This window comes from Juglans regia, chromosome 1, assembly GCF_001411555.2.
Source record: "Juglans regia cultivar Chandler chromosome 1, Walnut 2.0, whole genome shotgun sequence".
Lineage (NCBI taxonomy): Eukaryota > Viridiplantae > Streptophyta > Magnoliopsida > Fagales > Juglandaceae > Juglans > Juglans regia.
In genome coordinates this window covers 16405418-16419911 of record NC_049901.1, presented here as the reverse complement: position 1 = coordinate 16419911, position 14494 = coordinate 16405418, and the positions used below count along the sequence as shown (strand labels likewise).

The 14494-nt window shown below is 38.1% G+C and overlaps 1 protein-coding gene across 3 annotated transcripts; it reads left to right on the top strand.

Annotated features, from left to right (window-relative positions):
• The first annotated feature begins 4603 nt into the window (after positions 1-4603).
• LOC109006050 lies at positions 4604-14322 on the top strand. 3 transcript variants are annotated; one of them, XM_035683255.1, is made up of 10 exons: positions 4604-4955; positions 5076-5528; positions 5610-8455; positions 8546-8632; positions 9236-9388; positions 9771-9934; positions 10022-10169; positions 10416-10538; positions 10664-10751; positions 13723-14322. In XM_035683255.1, exons 2-10 carry the CDS (start codon positions 5501-5503, stop codon positions 13935-13937), a joined length of 3852 nt encoding a protein of 1283 aa, XP_035539148.1. In that variant the 5' UTR covers positions 4604-4955; positions 5076-5500; the 3' UTR covers positions 13938-14322. The 3 variants fall into 3 exon arrangements, with proteins under 3 accessions (XP_035539148.1, XP_018840744.1, XP_018840743.1); XM_018985199.2 differs by having other exon boundaries at positions 5141-8455; XM_018985198.2 differs by having other exon boundaries at positions 5076-8455.
• Positions 14323-14494: the final 172 nt, after the last annotated feature.

Genomic DNA, 14494 nt, shown 5'->3' with positions numbered 1-14494 from the left:
TTGGCAAGGACTGTGCCAAATCATAAAGGTTGGAACAAGCGTTGCTTTACATGGCACCATGGCTTATTAAAAAAATTTAAACACAAATATAAAAAGGTAGCAAGAGATAGAGTCAGATTTATAGAGTGAGCAACCATCACATGACTCGTTACATAAACAGAAAGAGAATAGTTAAATTGTACCTTCTTCAACTCAGTACAGTCACGAGTGAAGTGACATTTCTTTCTACAGTTGAAGTAATCCAGTTTAGACTTATTCTTCATGCGCTTGTCTCTCTTATTACACTTGAAAGTTTCTGACTCTTTTTGCACACGTCCAATAGCTACCCCAATCTTGTTGTACTTGCGCTAAAACCTAAATGCCTTACGCAAGCCAAATTCAGCCATATAATGAATATTTGGGCTTAGTAGCCTCTAGGTGCTCGGCCTTAAGTTCCAGATTCAGTATAGTCGATTTAATGTTCTCATTGTGTGTCAAATTCTGGCTCATTGTTTCCCAAGAATTGGGTAGTAAGTGTAGCACAGTCTAGACTTGTTGCTCATCAGTCAGATTATTTTCGACCACTTTGGGTTTACAAATCATGGATGACATCGTTCTAAGATACTACTTTATCGTGTGTTTAAAGCACATCTTGCAGGAGTCAAACCTCATAGTCAATTTGCGCAACCTCGTGGTAGAAGTTCCCCTGAACTTCACTTTCAATGCTTGCCAAATATTCTGAGCAGTGTTGTACTCCTCGAACTCCCCAATAAGGTTATTGTGCATGTTGCTTAACATAGTAACATGCATCAATCATTCTTGAGCCAACTCTCAAAGCCCTCGCGACCCTTTCGGTGTTGTTCTGAGTCCCTATTCTCAGGCTCAGTTAGGGAGTGAGTTAAGGTCCCCAAAACTTTTTATTCATTCAAGACATATTGGATCTTGTGATGCCAAATGTCATCATTCTCCCCATCCAGTTTCTCCCCTTTATTCAAATCGACAACACTACCTTTGGATGTCATTTTACTATAAGAAAAACACAAATTAGATATAACACACGCCTTAAAAAAAAATTCCATGTCAATCTAAGTTAAAGAAAAAAACCATTTAGACATGTCGCAAGATCGAGAATTCGTTAGGCTTCCTAATCATCTATTGCGCTACAATACCTAATTATTAACTTTCAACTTAATTTTCATGCAAATTTAAATTGTATGGGAAACTAAAACCCAATTTAATTTCAACCATACTCCCACTATTTATTACTTAAGACATATTGGATTTTGTGATACTAAATGTCATAATTCTCCCCATCCAGTTTCTCCTCTTTATTCAAATCGATAACACTACCTTTGGATGTCATTTCACTAAAAGAAAAGCACAAATTAGATATAACATACGCCTTAAAAAAAATTTCCATGTCAATCTAAGTTAAAGAAAAAAATCATTTAGAAATGTCGCAAGATCGAGAATTCGTTAGACTTCCTAATCATCTTTTGCGCTACAATACCTAATTATTAACTTTCAACTTAATTTTCATGCAAATTTAAATTGTATGGGAGACTAAAACCCAATTTAATTTCAACCATACTCCCACTATTTATCACTTTCAAAAAAAATATTTGTGGGCCAAAACAGATAAATAGCCTAACAAATTCAATGATAAAATAATTTTATAAATCATATATATGAAATAATTATGCCAAGAATCTCTTTTTCCAACTCAATTAGTAAATAAATAAAATAAGTGCCTCAGCCATTTTCAAGGAAAGCAACAACCCAGTGGTGCGCCTACTCCTTGGTTCCCACTAGGTTATGGGTTCAAAACTCATACTGGTACTTGTTTTTCATATTTTAACACAACCACACATCACATGTTGGCTCAGAGAATAATCCTTGCTTATTGGGCTATGTAAAATAGTTCAAAAACCTCTCAAGTTGGCCCAAAAAATCAAGCCCATTAAGAAAGACTTCTCGGGTTGGGCTGAGAAATAAGCCCAAACCACCTTTTTATAATTAACAAAAATAGGTTTTAAAAAAATTGGGTTGGGCCTAAAAAATAAGCCTAAGCCCGTTTTGAACATAGGACCGAAATCTTCTTCTTCCTTAGAATTAGGGTACTGTTCTTATTAAAAAAAAAGAATTAGGGTACTGTTCATGTGAACAGTATGAAACACAGCCGCACCCTGTCATCACTATTGTGAGCTGTCGCATCTCGGCGTTGCTCCGAGTTGGAGGAGCACTCACTAGCATGCTTAGAACCACTGGTGTGCATAGTATCACGGCGTGCAACACCATCATGGTGCACCAACACCTACAACACCATCGTAGTGCTCGCAACATGACTATAGTGTGCTACACTCATGGTGCAGGCTGAACTCGCGATGAGCACAGTTACAACTGTGTGGGTAGAACTTGCAGTGCATGCACCACAGTGCGCATGGCCATGGTGAGTCTGTTCACATGCCTCCCTCTCAATATAACAAATAGATCGATTTGAAATATACAATACAATATCTCATATTAACAGATGCAAACCAACAATGCAGAAATAGAGACTCAAAATGTAAGATATATATTTCAATGGTGCAAGGTTAATGTAAACAAAGATATATTGCCCATCCTATAATAGAAAATGGAATATCAAACAGAGTCTCAAACATGTCTATTTAAATAGAGACTCAATGCAAGAAAAAAATATGCATATTACATGAACAAGAAACAAATATATATATATATATATACACACACACACACATCATTGGGAACAACTGATTAATGCTCTAATACCAATGTTAGATTTCATGAAAACATTCGCAACAAAAGAAATACCTCAAGGTCAATCTGTGTAGTTGTTCCATGAGTGAATCCAGCATTCAAATCTCTGTTCAATCTGAGTTTGTCTATGCCCAGTGTGTGAGTGTGCTATTGAGGAATAGTCTCACATTATCTGTGGACAAGGTCTTGGGCATATTTATAAGAAACGATCAATCCTTTATTAGAAAACTGATTTTATGATATGAGTTAGACCCATGAATGTTTTCATGGTATCAGAGCCAGCCATAGGATGAATGAGGCCCATACTACTTACCCCATGACAAAGATCAAAAAAAATATTGGCCTGCATGTGAGGGAAGGCATTGATGAATAATCTCACATTACATGTGGACAATGTATTGGGCATATTTATAAGGAATGAACAATCCTATATTGAACAGTAGGTTTTATGAGATAAGTTAGGTCATAAATTTCTTCATGTGCTACATAGATAAATCTAGAGAGACACTCAAAATGCTCACAACCTAAGAGCTTTTTTATAGAGAACCAAAATTTTGAGAGAACCTAAGAGCTTTTTTATCACTCACCCATAACTCTAGGCATTACACATAGAGTAATGACATGCGTTATGCCTGGCATCCCAATATAAGAAGCAGCAGGGACACGCCCATTAAGGGCGCCCCTGCTTTATTACATAAATATTATAAGATCAGTTAATATATTTATCTCTTCCCTAATTTAAGATGCAGTTTGGATAGTGAGATGAGATGTGATGATTTTAAATGAAAGTTGAATAAAATATTATTATAATATTATCTTTTAATATTATTATTGTTTTGAAATTTATAAAAAATTGAATTTTTTTATTATATTTTGTGTGAGAATTTAGGAAAGTTGTATTGATATAATGAGATGAGATGAAATACTTTCACTATCCAAACGGGGCCAACCATAAAATCGATAATAATTTTAAGAGACATGAATTCCCATTTATTCACTCAAATTTCTTTCCCCCTCGTGTAAATGTTTTTTTTTTTTCTCAAAAATTAACATAGTAGTCAATTTTATTGAACTGAAATATGACATTCTGCCAATACAAGAGGTTCAATACATTCAGCAATACAATCAATATCTAGTAACTCATGTTCTAAAGTCATTGCAACTTGAGCAAGTCGATGAGCAATACCATTCAAGTTCCTCTTAACATGCTGAATTTTCCATTGAGCAGTACGCAGAAGCTTAAAGATATCTGAGGTAATGCACTGTAGACTTCCAGCAGAAGAATCAAACCTTTGAACTGCATGAATAACTTGACAAAAATCTCCTTCAAAGATGATAGAATCAAGTCCTAACTCTTGACAAAATAACACAGCATAGAGTAAGCCTCTTGCTTCTGTCAACACAGGATTTGTGCAATAAAATTTTGGTTGTATTAAACTTGCCAAAATAGAACCATCAACATCCCTTATCACCACACCAACACCAATCTTATTAAGAGGAGTTCTTACTGCCACATCCCAATTAACTTTCACCCAATGTGACGGTGGTTTTTCCCATCGAGTAGCAAACAAAGGATTCTGAGTGACTGACTCTACTGGCTTTAATCTTGCATTGCAGTACTCTTCAACAGCCTTAACTGCATTTCTAGAAGCATGTCAGGAGACTGAAAAGAACCATCATGGATTATTCTGTTTCTGTTAGAAAATAACAGAAAAGCAGTAAAGGATAAAATGGCAAGTAGGAATAATGTCTTCTGGCATTCCAATTATGGAAAACAAATTATGTATATTTATAGGTTATGCGGGTATTTAAGGTTAAATTTATGTTTGAAACTTGAACGGGGGAGTCCATGTTGGAGAGAGAGAAAGGGCAATACAACTACTTTTATAGTTATATACAGTTGAAACAGGCATTCTTTTCTCCGCTCCTCGTGTCTCGATGCCGCTTAATTCTCGCCAATGTCGCTCTCCGACGCCCGAGAGAGAAGTTTGAATAGAATCCACCTCGCTGCCGTAACCCACGCTTCTATTTCTTTTCCTTCCCCTCGCCTTCCTCAAAACCAATTCTTCGCATTTCCCATTCGATCTTACACCGTTTTAATCACAAGGAAATAGCTTTCTCCCCCAGCTGCGAGTGCAAGCTCTGGTAGCTCCAGAAACAGATGGAAACAGAGAGATGCAGAGCATGCCAAGAATCAGGTACCTCTTCGTTTTATTTTTAATTCTGTGCTCATTTGAATCCGTCTTGAGTTTTGGAACAACCCCATCTAGCAATTGTCATTGATACGTTGTTTTATATGTCAATTTTGATGTATTTAGCTCGTACTTGTTGATGGAAGATCGGGCATGATATTAAGTTAGATTTCAAATGATCGGTGTATCAGGATTTTTTTCCATTTTGGATCTTTGGTGCTAAGCGGGTCGTGATTTGGCGCTCTTATTTTGATTGAGCATGACTAGTAATAAGCATAAGAAATTCTTTCAGTAACAGTACCGCTCCATGTAGTTCCAACAGTTTTGTTGGCGCAATTGGTTTCTTAATTCAAAAATAAAATTAAGGTGAAGAATATGATGATCAGGGGAAGGAAAATGTTAAGAGTTGAAATTGTGAGGAGGTTTAACCAATATTGAGGACTGCCGGAGAGACTATCCTTAATTTGTGGTTTGGAGAAGGAATTAATATCTCAAGTAGACGAGAAACCGTTCCTTTGCATCTAAATACGTCTCAGCTGTTGCTTGATGCGATGACCGGAAAGACTCCTGACACATCAGGTAAAGGGATCCAGCAACAACCAACCTTGGTAATTTCGAATCTAGGGAACAATGTAAACAACAATTTCTCTTTGAGGACAGGTGAAGAGTTTTCAACGGAGTTTCTTCAGGACCGTGTTGCTGCTAGAAGAGTTCCACCTGTACCCGACTCGACTCAAAAACGTGAAAAGAAGGTTGTATTCAATTACATTGAGAATGGCCATCTGGTCTACGAGGATCGCAATGGTATTCTTGGGTTGACGAGAATGGGTTCTGAATGTGCTTCTGACCTCTCTGAGTATGCCTCTGCAAGAGGGCCTGACAAGGAACTTGAGAATGGGGCTTATGTTGACAAATCAATCAAATACCACAAGGAAGATGGTGATAGTGGACATGGGTCAAGGAAGGCTTTTGGTGAATTGAATCGTGATGGGGTTGGTTTGGGCACAATGGCTCCTCCAATTAATAAATCTAGTTCCCCTCAATCCAACAACTTTCCTGGGTCAGGAGCATCAGATGGTTCTCAATATAGGAAAATGACGTTTCTCTGCAGTTTTGGAGGGAGAATTATTCACCGGCCCAGCGATGGGAAACTCAGATATGTTGGCGGTGAGACGCGCATTATTTCCATCCCAAAGAATATCACACGGGAAGAGCTTGTGAAGAAAACTTTAGGTATTTGTAAACATCCTCACACAATCAAGTATCAGCTTCCTGGTGAGGATCTTGATGCCCTGATATCCGTGTCTTCCGATGAGGATCTTCAAAACATGATAGAAGAATATAACGGGCTTGAAAGGCATGAGGGTTCTCAAAGGCTCCGTCTTTTTTTGATACGTTTGGGTGAGTCTGAGGAAAAATCTTCCAATGAGGGTAAGACTATAGAACAGAGCAGTCCTGATTACCAATATGTTGTTGCTGTGAATGGGATCCTAAATCCTATTTCTAGGAGGAACACCGGTGGACAGGCAAATGAAGCATGTCAGCTTGGAGCTGATTTGGACCGCAATCCCACTTTTCTCCGAAAATCTCCTAGTGCCCCAGTTCAATTAGAGATGAATGGCGGTTGTAAAGATTTGCATTCTGCTCAGTCTTCTAATCAATTCCAGAATATGAGCAGGTCTCCGGATAATCCTCCTCCTTTTTCTTCAGTCCTGCTTCATGAAGGAGATTCAATGCAATTGCATGGCGATAACTCATGCCAAGCTAGTAATGAGAGCAGCATTCCATTTGTCAGTACTCCACTACCACATGAGAACCCAAGCAGTGGCAGTGCTGGTTACAAAAACCATATGCAAGGGGCAGTACCTTTAACGAATCATCTTCCTCCTTATAAGCAACTTGATGTCAACCAGACAGACCAAGGTGGAGAATATTTTCATAACCGCAACACCATTGAACAAGTTGTGATTCCAGATCTTGATAAAAATGATAGTGACTTTGACGGATTCTCGTGTGAGAGACCAACGCCCAAGGAAAGGACTTCCCACTCTGAAAAGCCCATCTCTCAACCAGAAGATCAGTTGGGTTTGGTTTCAGGATCCAGTGACAGTGCTGATTCTCATCGTCGGATGCCACATGCATTTTCTGATTCAAAGCTGCACGAGAATGGAGGGAGCTCTGCTTTCTGTTCTCAAGAAGGAATGAGCCCGTTGTCCCCCTTGAACTTTTCAAAGGCTCAAGTGACTCCACTGCTAAATTCAAACTGCTCACGAGAAAAATCATTGCACCAACATGAGAATATCGATAGCGTCTATCCTCATGTGCAATGTAAGTTAGTAGATGTTGACTCAACTGGATCTCAGAGTAGACTGGATTTGCTGAATTCTTCCACATGTTCAAAAAGATTGGGCAGGAATGAACCTATTCATAAGGGTATTGTTGGCAGCAATCAGAAATGCCAAACAGCTGAAAAAGACTTGAGTGATTCTGGTTTCAGCATACCAAAGCACTTGGAAGAAAATTTTTCTACTTCGGAAACTATGGAAAGGTTTGATGAAAAAAGTTATTTTCCATGTCAAGGGAGAAAGCTTCATGAGGACAGATCTCCTGCTACCAGATTGGAACATAAGAAAATATCACCCAATTTAGACTCCAACCAACATACTTTTGGTGTTGGTACTTCTACACAAGAGTTACAAGCCTCAGGCCATGTGCTTCCAGCATCCTCAGCCATTAATTTCAAGCCTTTTGTAGATAACCGGATGGAGCACCCCCAAAATTACCCACAGGGAAAAACCCCTCCTGATCTCCTTCGTGTGAGCCAAGGAACTGCCCATGATGAGGATTGTGCCTTGTCTACAAGAGTGAGCGGTGAAAAGGGAATAAGAACTTCAGAGATTGGGATTTCTGAAGCTGCAAGCTTATATCCAGGTGTCAGACAACAGTCTCCCAATGAAAATTCTTGGACTGATCTTATGTCTAGGTCATCCGGTAGCCTTAATTCCCTTGAATCTCCACTGCAACAACCTGCTGCAAGTGGAAAAGATTTGGGTCTCCAAGGGCCCATGCAAAGGAGCTCTGTGGATTTGTGCCCATCTGCAGTTCATGATAATTGTGGTTTGAGATCAAACTTGAATAACAATGACCATAAAATTATTCAGAACCCAACTGAAGAAGATTTGATCTGGAGAGAGTTCTCTCTTGCAGATGATAACTTTGTTAATAACCTTGATCAGAAGTTTGAGAACTTTGCAAGACCTATTAGTGAGAAGTCAGACGTTAAAGATTGCTCATTGGCGGAAACAAAACCTCTGAGGAGAAGTCAAGATGACGATCTGCTGGAGCCAGCTATTGTGGAAGATGTGCATGAGACTACTCATGCTTGCGTACAGTCTTCATCAGCAGCTGCCCCATGCACGTTGGATGAAACCAGTAGCAATGTTATTGATATTGTATCTCCTACAGAAACAGAGGAGGGCAGCATCATTCTAGAGTTTGAGTATGAGGTAAGATTGCTGGAACTTGATTGAGTTTGTGGTTCCGCAAATTGCATATATACTTGGAAGTTTGAGTTTTTTCCTGTCTTTTCTTTATAGGATGCCGTGGCTGATGATAAAGACACAACTGATTCAATTAATGATGCACTCATAGCTGAAATGGAAGCCAGCATATATGGCTTGCAGGTTTTATGCTCCTGTCTTAATTCATATCTAGTTTAATATGAATATTTTTGGTAACATATTTTTATTGGAAAACCATAGTTTATCATCTTATTTACTGATTATAAAGGCTTTGTCACTTTTATCTTATCGAGGCAGTGGGGGATATTTTACTTGTTTTGAGAGACCTTTAGGTCTTCTACGCTAGGATAGAGAATTCTATTCATTAAAATGTTTGCAATTTATTGAAAATATCTTATCTCTTTTAGCAATAGAGTTTTTTGGTAGTTTATTAGGCGAAAGTTTAGTAAGGCATGAGCCGTATCCAGGATATTTGACTTTTCTGGAAGAAGGAAACCTCTATAAGAACTTTTGCTTCTACTGATGACCCCTTTTAATCGCCTCTCTGACCAGGCTATACCCCAAAAGATGGGGTATCTTAGTTATGAAAGTGTCTTCTTCTTTTCCTCCTGAGCTGACAGTCTTCTATTTGTTGGTGGTGATATATGTAGTTCTGAAATGCTGTGTCATCTGTGCATATATGGGGAGCTTTCTGCATTCTTGTATCCTTTATGTTTCATTGGTAGAATTTCTACTTTCAACTGATTTTTTTGTCTCAATATTCAGATAATAAAGAATGCTGATCTTGAAGAACTGTGGGAATTAGGATCTGGTACATACGGGACTGTATATCATGGAAAATGGAGAGGAACGGGTGTTGCCATAAAGAGAATAAAAAAGACTTGCTTTTCAGGGAGATCATCAGAACAAGAACGGTTGGTAGGTACCTACATACATTTCTTCTTAATGTTCTCCCCCAAATAATGATAATATGTAGAAAAGTTAAAAGGATCATTTTACTTAGTGATTTGGAATTTTGAAATCATTATTGCTGGAGAGATGCTATGCAGGATGCCCAGGAAAAAAAGAAAACCTTATAATTAATGACTCTGATTTTGGAATATGTGTAGTTTTCTACATATGAACACAGTTACTTGGGTCTTTGGTATGCATTCATTATATATGCACATTCATCCGTGTATTGCTTAAAAAAGCCAATGAAGAAGAAGAAAATTTTATTTTTGAAATTTTACGTTGGAATGTCATATTCTTAATGCCTACTTGGCTAGAATTTTAAATTGTGCACTAACCATTGTATTAGACCAGAGACTTCTGGAGAGAGGCTCAGATTCTCTCAAATCTTCACCATCCAAATGTGGTCGCATTTTATGGTGTCGTACCTGATGGAACTGGAGGAACCTTGGCAACTGTAACTGAGTATATGGTGAATGGGTCACTTAGGCATGTCCTACTTAAGAAGGATAGGTAATTATTATCCTCCAGTGATTTTCTGTATATTTGCTTCCAATGGTTGTTTATCCATTTGCTTGTATATTTGGATTCTTTGTGCAGATCACTTGATTGGCGTAAGAAGCTTATAATTGCCATGGATGCAGCTTTTGGTATGGAGTATTTGCATTCAAAAAGTATTGTCCATTTTGACTTGAAATGTGAAAATTTGCTTGTCAACCTGAGGGATCCACAACGACCTATCTGCAAGGTAAAATAGGATAAACACTCTTCATATCACATTAGGCTTCTAGGGATATTTCCCTAGAAGAGGTTTATGGTGAGATAATTGGGATGAATTGAATTGTGCTGGAAACCTCCTGCTAGAAGCCATAGTTTAATGATACTTGGAAGTGGGATTTTTTGGGCATATTCTGCCTAATTTAAGTTGTGTTGTCAGATTTAGTGCTTGTATTTTTTTCTGTTTGATCATACTTTCAGGTTTTTGTTTTTGTAGGTTGCAGATTTTGGACTATCAAGAATTAAACGCAATACTCTCGTGTCTGGTGGTGTGCGAGGAACCCTTCCATGGATGGCACCAGAATTGTTGAATGGTAGCAGCAGCCGGGTCTCTGAGAAGGTAGTGGGACCATATTATATGTAGTAATGGAGTGAAGTAGGAAATAAATCATTTTGTGGTCAGCCTTAACTAAGAAAAAAAACCACTCAGTAAAGCAGTTAACCATATGGTATTGCTTTTGACAGGTTGATGTTTTCTCATTTGGCATCTCAATGTGGGAGATCCTGACTGGGGAGGAACCTTACGAAAATTTGCATTGTGGTGCAATTATTGGTAAGTTTATGTTATCGCCACAAATAATAAGTGCTGATTGTGAAATGGAACTTCGCATTTATGGTGTTTCAAAGAGCAACGAAATAGTTCTTTTTAATTTCTTTGAACCAGTAGCATGGAGTCAGTCTTTAGCAAAATCTCTGACATGATTATAGAAAAATGGAACAAATCCATTTCTTTTGATTTGGGAATCACTTCAGTTGGTGTAACTGGTAACAAATAAATGGACAATGCAATGCTCAATAAACTGCTAGAATAAAAAATGGAATTGAAAACTCGTTTACAAAAATGTGGGACATTCAACGTGCATCCATACTGATGCATGTCTTTACGGTATCCAACTTGAAATGATGATAAGGGAGAAGGAAGGAGGTTGCACTGGAAGATATCATTGAAAAGGTGCGCCAATAAAAAGTTCAAAATTTTAATGAAGATTGTGTAACGTCCTAATAGAAGGCCCAAACCACATGGCCTATACTCCAAAAGGACTAGTCAATGATACAATTGGAGCCCCACTAGAACCTTATAAAGAGCAAGAAGTTCTCCTTCCCAAGCAATGTGGGATCCCATACACCACCTACCCTTATCCATATCATATGGGGTATCACAATCTACCCCCCTTAAATTCCCGACGTCCTCGTCGGGCCTGTCCATTGCAGGTGGCACGACTCAAGTCCCACATTACAGGTTGGAACCTGGCTCTGATACCATTTGTAACGCCCCAATAGAAGGCCTAAACTACATGACCTATACTCCAAAAGGACTAGTCAATGATACAATTGGAGCCCCACTAGAACCTTATAAAGAGCAAGAACTTCTCCTTCCCAAGCAATGTGGGATCCCATACACCACCTACCCTTATCCATATCATATGGGGTATCACAGATTGAGATGCAAAAAGTAGGACATATTTAGCAATTTAGAAGTTCAAATTGAAGCAGAATGAATAGGGGATTGGTGGAGGGGGAAGTGGGATGTGGGGCTTGGGGGGAGGGGGGAGGGGGAAGAGAGAGAGAGAGAGAGAGAGGATGTTAAGTAGTTAAAGATAGCAAGATCCCTGGTAAGCTGCAGCCTTGGTTATCCTGATCTATAGGCTTTATGTTTATTAACAGGGGTGGATGGTAAAGTGAGGGAAAATGAATGAGTTTAGTCCTCCACATTTGTCGAAAGGGTATTTTGTTTAATATAGAAATGTAGAGATGTAAGAGAATAGAGGACCATGTTTGAGATTTGGCGTTTTGGAAATCTGTTAAAGATCCAATCATTGATCTAAAAGCTCTAGGACTGTTGGATATTAATTTGGTAAAACCTTTAACCTTCAAGATCATAACATTCCATCACACTTCCAAATCCGACGTTCATGGCAGTCCACTCTATCGACCTTAACTCGGTGTTAGCCCTTTTTCTTTTAGCGGCTTTACTAATTTATCAGAATTTAATGACTTAACACCATGCACATACATAATACTAAGGCACTTTAATCTAGCATATAGGTCGGCCCCTCCTTGACTTGAACCCGTGACGTGGTCTCTGCTCTGATACCAATTGTTAAAGACTCAACCATTGATCCAAAAGCCCAATGAGTATTGTATATTAATTTGGTTAAACCTTTAACCTTTAGGGTCATAACAAAATCACATTAAGAGGGAAAATAAATTCTTTTTATTTACTTTCAATATAAATATAGCCAATGTTTTTGAATGTTTCAAGAGTTGAACTCAAAGTTGAGGCTGATGTATTGTGGTGGTAGTGGCTGGTTTTTTGGTGTTAGGCCACAGTGGAGTGAGGTTTAAATATGCTGTTTAGTTGTGTGGTCTAGCACAATGGTGTACCGCAAGAAACCTTTGGTACCAAATTGACATGGAGAGTGTGATATCCCATATGATAAAGATAAGAGTTAGTGGTGTATGAGACCACACATTGCTTGAAAATGAGAAGTTCTTGCTATTTAAAATGTTACAATGGGGTTCTTCTAATTGTATCATTGACTAGTCCTCTTGGAGTATAAGTCATGGTTTGGACCTTCCATTGGGGTGTTACATCAGAGTCTATCCCAACTAGAAATGTGGGACTTGAGCCATGCATTTACGATGGACTGACCCGAAGAGGACGTCAAGAATTTAAGGGGTAGATTGTGATACCACATATGATAAGGATAAAGGTAGATGGTATATGAGATCTTACATTGTTTGAGAATCTTATAAAGAGCAATAACTTCATTTTTCCAAACAATGTGGGATTTCATACACCACCCAATCTTATTCTTATCATATGGGGAATTACAGAGAGCAGCCCAATAATCTTTGTTTACAATTAATGAAGTAGGTCCTGTGGGAGAATATTATAGCTCGAGTCCCTGAAGGATGGGCAAGATATATAGGGTTTGTTTTTAAAATATGTTAACAATGTTTGAATCTTGAAGCTTTTTTAAGAGGCTGCAACCAGAATTAGAGACTGCGGGAGTTTTTTAGCAGCGGGTATTGAGTGGGGATTAGGGTTGGCTGGGATAGGGAGTGGAGGTAAAAAAAAGGCTAAAAAATTGGTTGGATTAAGGTTCAAATGTGGACTAATAATTTGGTATGATCTGGAGCTCAAAACAAGTGAGAGAAGGAAAAAAACTCAGATCTGAGTTGAACCTGTGAACTCTAAACCGGAAACGTTACCATACGTGGCTTTATGGGTGAAAGAGCTCTGATATTTACTTGGATGTCCATATATTTGTCTTTTTTTATTTTTATTTATTTTTATTTTTTTTATTTTAGGAAATATATTGAGAAACCAATGTTGTAAAAATCTATATAGCATAGGAGACCTGTAATATTATCCAAATCATGAAAAACTAAAAAATGTAAATAATAATATTATTTACCTGTATTCCTCAAGAAAAAGTAAAACAAAACCAGCTTCCCACTTCCTTGTATTCTTTCCTCATGATGCAATCATTATTAAAGAATTTTCATCATCTCTTTAGGGGGAATTGTGAAGAATACTCTGCGGCCTCCTATTCCTGAACGATGTTATCCTGAGTGGAGGAAGCTGATGGAAGAGTGTTGGTCCCCAGATCCTGAAACCCGGCCATCATTTACCAACATAACCAACCGATTGCGATCTATGTCTAATGCACTTCATTCAAAGGGATCTAATAATCCGGTGACCAGGCGCAAAAAGGCCAACATTTTATCATGATCTCAATAGCAGCATATATGTTATGTACCTACTCTGTTCTTCGGTACCAGGATTGTCTAGTGTCCACAAGATAAGCCCTTGGGGTAAGAGAAGATCAAAGCATCGAGGATGAGCATGAGTACAATTCAGTGACCTATTGGTTCTTCTTGGTTTGTTGATAAAATCATCTTCATTCTTTTATTCTTTCGCAACAAAACACTACGGATGGTAAATGATAAAGAGAGCATCATACTGTTCTCTGCTTAGTTTACTCTCACCCCTTTTTTCTCCAAAAACCTGAGTTCATTTGTATATATGTACACTAAAGGCATGGAGTTGTGCTTTGTGATGTAAAACAGTTGAGGCCTAAATGTTATGTTCCTTTCTTTTCCAGTTGTTGTTTGGATCGCATAGTTAAATTTGAAATGTTATGTTCCTTTTATCTGATCCTCATCCTCTATTTCATACTTAACTTGATGCTGATAATAATAATGCTGATAAACTTGCACTTACCAAAGTAGAAAGTGGAGTACAACTTCAAGACTAATTTACAAGTTTTCTCAGGAGCTTTATCTTGT